Source organism: Hypomesus nipponensis, chromosome 12 (genome assembly GCF_054491055.1).
Source record: "Hypomesus nipponensis isolate SF chromosome 12, ASM5449105v1, whole genome shotgun sequence".
NCBI classification, from domain to species: domain Eukaryota; kingdom Metazoa; phylum Chordata; class Actinopteri; order Osmeriformes; family Osmeridae; genus Hypomesus; species Hypomesus nipponensis.
Genome location: NC_140372.1, coordinates 12,252,501 through 12,260,000, shown reverse-complemented (window position 1 = coordinate 12,260,000; position 7,500 = coordinate 12,252,501). Strand labels below are relative to the sequence as shown.

The 7,500-nt window shown below is 48.7% G+C and overlaps 1 protein-coding gene across 1 annotated transcript in view; it reads left to right on the top strand.

Moving 5' to 3' along the window:
* drc11 (dynein regulatory complex subunit 11) overlaps positions 1–7,500 on the top strand; it is a 24,572-nt gene that overhangs the window by 6,697 nt on the left and 10,375 nt on the right. The window contains exons 7-10 of the mRNA XM_084668540.1: positions 546–630; positions 732–884; positions 2,230–2,305; positions 7,396–7,500. The exon at positions 7,396–7,500 is cut by the window's right edge and continues 2 nt beyond it. Of these exons, the coding sequence (XP_084524666.1) occupies positions 546–630; positions 732–884; positions 2,230–2,305; positions 7,396–7,500 (419 nt within the window). The remainder of the gene's footprint in view (positions 1–545; positions 631–731; positions 885–2,229; positions 2,306–7,395) is intronic.

Below are 7,500 nucleotides of genomic sequence, written 5' to 3'. Positions count from 1 at the left end.
GCTCTGTCCCAGCGCTCTGAGCTGCTGCCCTCTGCTCTGACCCCGGCTGGAACGCTGACAATAACATAAGCACCATGATGGATAAAGAGAGCCACCCTCCGGGGTTCGCAGACCCACCGCCAGTGGAGCTTCCTCCCAGACCCTGATGAGAATCCAAGGGCTTCCTGGCCCCCGAGGAGACCACCAAGATTAGCAAAGCCTCTGAATGCTGGGGTGGTGTCAAAATAAGATGAGAACTTGGAGTTGGGTGGGCTGTTGGAATGGCAGGGGGATGTGTGTGTGCATGCGTTTGTGTTTGTGTGTTTGTCAAAGTGCACTGGAGTATTGTATTGTATGTAAGTAAAGAAGGTTTTGCCATGACACAAAATACCATTCTAAAAGGTGCCAGGTACACCATAAAATACAGATTGGTGGTAATGCTTTTTTTATTCAGTCAGTTGACCGAGTTTCCAAAACAGACTTTCCCAAAGACTTAAAGAAGGATAAATGACATTAAAGCACATTCATGATGAATTGACTGTAGCATGGTCTGTCTCTCTCCACAGAGACGCTACTGGCAAGTTCCCTGACTTCCCAAACACTGAGGACGGGGGATCAGCCTCCATATTCGCTCAGAAAACACCGGAACAGGTCAAACTCACGTTCTCTGTCTCATCTTTTGTATTTCTTTTCTTGTTCGTGATGTCCTCCCTGGATGGTCACTATATGTTGTCTCCTGTCACCTTAACCAGGTGGCTGCAGAGCTAGCAGCAAAAGAGGAGGAGAGGGAGAAAAAGAGGAAAAGCAAAGGAAAGAAAGACAAGAAGTCTGGGAAGGAGCGGAAGGAGAAGAAGAAAGACAAGAAGGGAAAGACCAAAGGGAAGAAGGGAAAAGATGACAAAGAGGTTTGTTCAGGAAAATTCTGAGCGGTTGGACCTAGAGTTGCCTGTGATACTTATTTTGGCTACGCAGAACACTTAATCATTTCCTAAAGTCAAAATCATAGCAATAGGAACAGTTTTGTTTTTCAAATACAGTCCAGGAACTACTTGTGCTCTACTGGTACTCCAAATGAGAAATGAGGTTTATCGGTGTTTTCGGATGACTGAGATGGAGGGAGATAGGGGTTGAAACCATGGACATATTTATTATCTAACCACCAAAAACGGTCTCCAGGAGACCACTCAAACATTCCTTAAATGAGCCGTCAATAGCAAGACTTCCTACATCCTTACTTCTGCTGTTCCTAACACTCCCTGCAGAGTTTAGAACAACCCTGAATTCCACCTCAAGATGCAGCTTTCTCAGTTATTAGTCAGCTGTGTTATATAGTAGAACAATAACTACTGGGTGAAACAATTTAGTTGGATAATGTTTTTTTGGCAGGGTTAGGCTAGCGTTGTTGACAGATACCGGTGTAACTCGAGAGCCAGGTGATTGACAGCTGTGACCTGCAGGCCTATCTGACATGTGACATCTCCATTAGGGCCTCCTGTGTTTTCCCGACCTTGTTTGAACAACTGAAATGTTGATCATGCCTGCCCTTTCCACCAGGAAGTGGCTTGCCTTGCACCCTGAGCACCGTCATACGCCATTTAAAGTGTAATGTGGAGCACTTAAAATCTCTTCATATTTTCAAATGGATTTTTCCATCTTTAGAGGGGACCATTACATATCAACAGTGTGATAAAAAGGAGTAGGGACGTGAAATCTCCTTAATGATTAAATGTTTTGCAGGTGTGTGTGTGTGTGCCGGTGTGTGTGTGTGTGTGTGTTGCAAAGTAAATGAATGTTAATAGTTGTACCTCTGACTGTGAGGCAGAAAAACATATCGTTTCATAAATCACACTCCCAGTCTCTCTTTAGTACCTCCGCTGTGTGTTCACATCATCAACGATGGCTGAGGATTTGACCCGGTGCCACAGCACAGCGGAGACACGGTCCTGACCGGAGCAGCTTGGAACTCCCACAGAATCAGTGTCTCTCTACTAAATTAGCCATAGACTGACCCAGGACCCTTGTATTAAAAACAGGAACTGAAAAGCCCCTCCCTCGCTTTGTTTTGCTAAGTTATTAGGCGTCATATTTTAAATGGAAGCAGGAGATCCCACAGGAGCATCATGGTAGACGAATTACCAGTACAAAATGCGCTCTTTCCTGAAACACCTGTTTAGGATTTATCACTATGACGATTTCTAATTGTGGTTTTGTCTTTTTTTTCTTTTCTTTTTTTTTCTTTTTTTTTTTCAGGAGGAAGAGAAAGGTTGGAAAATGCCCCCAAGCAGTTTTCTTCCAACAGTCGTGGAAGGAGCCAAGATGTATAAAGGTGAATAAAAAGATCAAAAAGATGTAGAAAGTAACACACATTCCACCATGCTATCTCTCTGGGAGGTATGGGTATCGCTGCAAGCCACACACACCATATGCTCCACGCACTTTTATCACATCAATGTTATACTGTCTTTTGAGACTCAAAATGATTTATTTTTGTTCTTCATTTATAGTATTGAGTGACCATATCGTATGTGTGCTCACTCTTTCATTTTCCGGGGAAAAAGTCTCAAAATAAAGTTTGACATTGATTTCATAAAAAAAGAAGAGGATACGTTGGAAGTCTATCATCGGGGCAGGAGACATTCCGGATCCCACTCTTGTTGTCTGTCAGCCTGATAAGGTTTAATCTGCAAGCTTCCTCCCATTGTGTTCGTCCACACTGTATCTGTTGGTTGCCATACCCATATCTTCTACTGACGAGCAGGTCTGCCTCTCCGTGGGCCGTCTTCAGGGCCGGCTGGAGTGTTTACGTCCAGTCAAGGGGCCCTCTAGTGGCTGGGCTAGGCTCCCTCGTGGATTGATTTGGACTGGGGATGCCTGTCTTGGATTTGAATTCAAAACCCCCACCAGGAGGCCATGGGACACCTCTCAATTCCACGCAGATAACCTTTCTTGAGGAATGCTGAGTGTGTGAGCTTCAAGCCTTCTCCGAGCTTCTGTGGCTCGGCCAGTATGGGTGTGCAGGCTAAAGAGGCTCCCTGGGACCATAAATCAAACTCCCCTTGTGACAGGCTTGCAAATGGCCACCACTCTCCTTCCTGTTTCCCAGCGGGAGGAGCCCTCAGACAGGAAGTGAGGCAGCGCGGCCTGGCCTCACTGTGGCAGTGACCCGTGGGCAGACGTGTGCAGAGGTCTGGTCTTCTCCAAACCCAGCTCTTGACCTTTACTCTAGAACATTCCATGGGGAGCAGTTGGACTTGAAGTCTCCCGCGGAACTAATATTATTTCTTTCCGCTATGTCAACCTCGTATTGTTTTGTGTGCAGTTCCACTCAGAAGTAAAGCAGTTTCTGGCCTCTCTGGATGGCTATAATCCCTGTACTTAGTTTTGTACTTGTTCTGGAAAGGTTTCAACGGAATGTAGACCTACAAAGTCTGTGTTCACTCCAGGTTACTCCCTCAGTGAGAGACAAGGTAGAGAAATGGGATTAGGCCGAGCTGCTGAAAGATCCAGGTCAAACAACCAGGAGTAGCTGCACCCTTCCCCGGTCCGTCTCATCCGTCTTCCTCTGGGATGACAGTCGGGGAACCGTCCCGCAACCCTCTCAGCAACCTCCCCGCAACCTGACAGGCTCAGTCCTCGACGGGGCCGGAATGCCCCGAGGAGTCGACCGCCACGTCCTGGATCTGATCACTCCGTCACCACCCGCCCCCGTCTCCCTCCGCTCCATCGCCCCACCCTCCCCCTCCCTGCCTCCGTCCTTCCTTTACTTCATGTTTACTTATCTGACCCTGTCACCTGAGAAGGAGAAGGTCTGGATTGGAGAAGGAGGTTCTAATGTGTGTGTGTGGGGGGGGGGGGGGCATGGGCTTTACAGCTTGACTGTTTGGTGGACCCTTGGTCTCCCTGTGCAAACACCCACAAATCACAGCTGGATGTATGCACAGCCAGTCAGCACTGCTCTCCCCAGCCTGTCTGGAAGGTCTTCGAGGGTGGCTCAGAAACAACAAACATCGTTTGCGAGTCATGGCGGCTACGAGCATCGATAACCTAAGCTGAGATTGGACATGTCTGTCACTCAAAGATGAATTTGGGCAGCGGTCGCGTAAACATCATATGAACTTTGGAGAACAAAGTTTGGGGTCAAACCTCTTTGAATTCCTAGTAGTTGAAGAGGCAGAGTGCATATCCAATCCATCTAATTGGTATGCAATCAGACTGGAAATAGAATCCAGTCCAATTCTCCCATGATTGCTGCTCCTTGAACGAGTGTAATGCTTGGAAGAAGGCTCACTGACTGAAGATAGAGTTGACAGTGGACAGATTAATGACAGGGTCAAATGTATTCCTTTCCCAGCTGTTTATCAGCTTCCTAATTCCTGGGACAATGGGAGTGAATGAGTAAAACACTCCAACATCCTGTTGAATACGGGATGGCGGATATAGATACGACCCATGAAACATTTTCCGCTACGGAAGAAAATCTAAATATATATCAATCAATAGCACTCGAGAACATTTATGTTAACTCACTTAATAGCCAGTATGCTACAGTGAGCATTCGTGCCCAGTTACCAAAGAATACACTGTAATTTCACCTAAAGCCAGTTTTAATGAATCTCTCCTATCTGGCCCTGCCCTGTTTTACCTTCCACTTCGGCTGGAGGAGAGAGAATGAAGGAGAGGTTGAAAAAACAACAAGTCACGCTGCAGCTGCGAGTTAGCAGGAAGCAATTATATGGCGAGTCAAAGCTGTTTAATTTCTCTGCTCGTTATGATTCGTCTCACCGCGTCAGCCAACACAACCTGGAGCTCGCGGGGTTACATTCCTGACAGAAGCAGCCCTTTGAGCCCTAATGAAGGCCAGACCACGGCGCCTGGGCTGCACACCACACCTCAGGAACGGCCCGTTGAGTTATTGACGGGACGGCGGCTGCCGTGGCGGTTGGCATCGGGGTGGGGTTGGGGGTGCGCTCGTTACCCCACCTGGCCCTGGTCACTAAGCCCGCCGTCTGGACGTTTCATATGAAAAGGGATGATGGATTTGTGGTTTTTATTAGGTCTGACCTCCCCCCCCCCCGCTCTCTGAGACTCCCAGTAATAAGCCTTGTGTGTAGGGATGGACAGGACGTAACTCAACACAGCTGGATGATCTCCTCCATCTTCTGCCCCCCCCCCCCCCGCCCCCTCCCATTCATCCTCCTTGTTTCTCGACCCTCTGCATTAAGGATCACAAGACGCCATCGCAACGTCCTCAGTGTTCTGGACGTTCCCTTAAACCCATGTCAAACATCCTGGCCGTCGACGCTTTCATGGAAAAACAAACAGCTGTCCGTCTGAGGGGCCGTCGGTTTGGTAATCCCACGCAAGGGCCTCTGTTGTGTCAGGTGTCTCTAATTGGAAAATGATTGCTCGTTAGGTTTATTTAGACGAGACGAAGCGTGAAGGTGAATCGCGCGTTTGCGCCGAGCGAATCCGGGGTGAGTGGGGGTTCCAGGGAGAGCGCGCGTCGGTCGAGGAGGCCGTTGGACCGGGCCGTTTGAGGTTCCCGTCGCTCTCACTGTGAAGTTTCCCACGTGGAGGGTCGCAGGCATTGTGCTTCCAGTGTTTTGTTTTGCTTCCTTGTTGTGTTTTCCTATTCCTTTTTTCCCTGTCTTCCCTTATCCCCCCCCCCCCCCCTCTCCAGCTCTCCACCCCAGCTGGGCTGGAGCTGTTGACCTGGGACCGTGATTGCTCTCCCTTCCTGTGTGCCATGCCAGCGTCACGGAGCACTGCCTGGATGCGACCCGTAGATTTAATTTCAATTTCCTGCCCTCCGGTCCGTGCGATAGGAAGAGCTTTTTTACCCCTCGAATTGCTCTTCCTGCCTGCAGCTTGGGACAAAACAGGTCTTTTTCTTCCCAGCCTGGCGGGAAAAAGGGAGGAAGAAAGCCCAGGCTGAAAAGCGTGCTCCGGCATACAAATGGCTTCGTATATTGGAAGCAGATACTGTGAAGGTAGCCTTGGCAAAGAGAACACTGCTGACCATGCTTCATTTGGAGCGCTGGTTGTTCACAAACCAGGTGGTACATAGCTGAAACTAGACCACTGACAGAGTCTTTTGTTACAGATGTGTGTGTGTGTGTGGTCTCAGTGTGGAACTCTTCATACGAGAGCTGGTAAGGTTGCCAGTCGGGTGAGATGGAACTGATTGACACGCCGTTTATAATCTAAACTGGCTTTTTCTTGCGCAAACTTGATATCATTCGGTGCTCTTAAAGTCAAATAAAAGCACTTAAAAGGCAACTCAACTGTCTTTGCTCTGTATCCCCCAAAACACTGCTCTGACTCTCTCTCTCTCTCTCTCTCTCTCTCTCTCTCTCTCTCTCTCTCTCTCTCTCTCTCTCTCTCTCTCTCTCTCTCTCTCTCTCTCTCTCTCTCTCTCTCTCTTGCTCTTGCTTTCTCTCTATCTTTCTCTTGCTCACTCTCTCCCTCGCTCTCTTGCTCGCTCTCGCTCTCTCTCTATCTCTTATTCTTTCTCTCTCTATTCAAAGGCCTCTGTTTTCAGAGCAACAGAATGGATGCTTTATTTAAACAAACAACTTGAGTTTGGGGTGGGGGGGCTTCTGGATAACGCATAAGTAGAGAAAGTAATTATGTGTATCAGATTACCTGGGGGGTGTTTTGAAATGAGGTGGGGGGGCTTTAAAATGGGGGCCTTGTGGAGGAGAAGTTGACCCCTGATCTTTCCAGCAGATCCCATTTCAAAGACAGACGCGTGTTCGGAGGTGCCACCAGCCCAAGCTGTTAAACCAATGCCCTTTGACCCCTGCCTGAACTTGACAGGGTTTATCCCAGGATGAAGCCGTCAAGAAGAACCATCCGGATGCCAGCGATGACATGAGTTCAGGCTCTGTTTCATACACCGACACGTTGGTCGGGAAAAAGACAAATAAATAATCTGAAGCTTACTTTTACAGGCTGTTGTTCAGGATACACTGTAAGGTAACCAGACGTGTTGTAGCAGAGAGAGGCCAGTCAGGGTCACTTAGTCTTTGTGGGCCATCAGCTGTTCCTATATTTTCCTTTTTCTTTGTTCACAAAAAGTCTTCTGTTGTTGAAGATCAGAGCCCACCTGCCTTGTTCTGCAAGGACCTACCTGGCTCTGTGCCCACACTTCCTGCTTGCGTCGAGGCGGGAAGCTGTACACAGGAAGTTTAGGCTTCCTTCTAGGAAGTGGCCCCTGAGAGCCACTCAGAGGGACAATAAGCTGCGTGTTAGTCCCTCCACCTGCACTTCCCCCTCGCTGGCTCAGTGACTGGGGAACCCCAGCCCTTCAGCCAGCCTGCAGTCGATCTGTTTACCCTTCCTGCAGCTCTGACTGACCTTCTCCAACTCTACCGTCAGTGATGGATGGGGTTGTGTCTTTGTGTGCGTGTGTAGATGTTTGGCAGGGACGTGATGAGAGACAGAACTTCCTGCAGCGTTTCGATGCCCAGTTGGTGCGCGAGGAAAAGCGCCTGGAGGTGGAGGAGGAGGTCAGAGTTC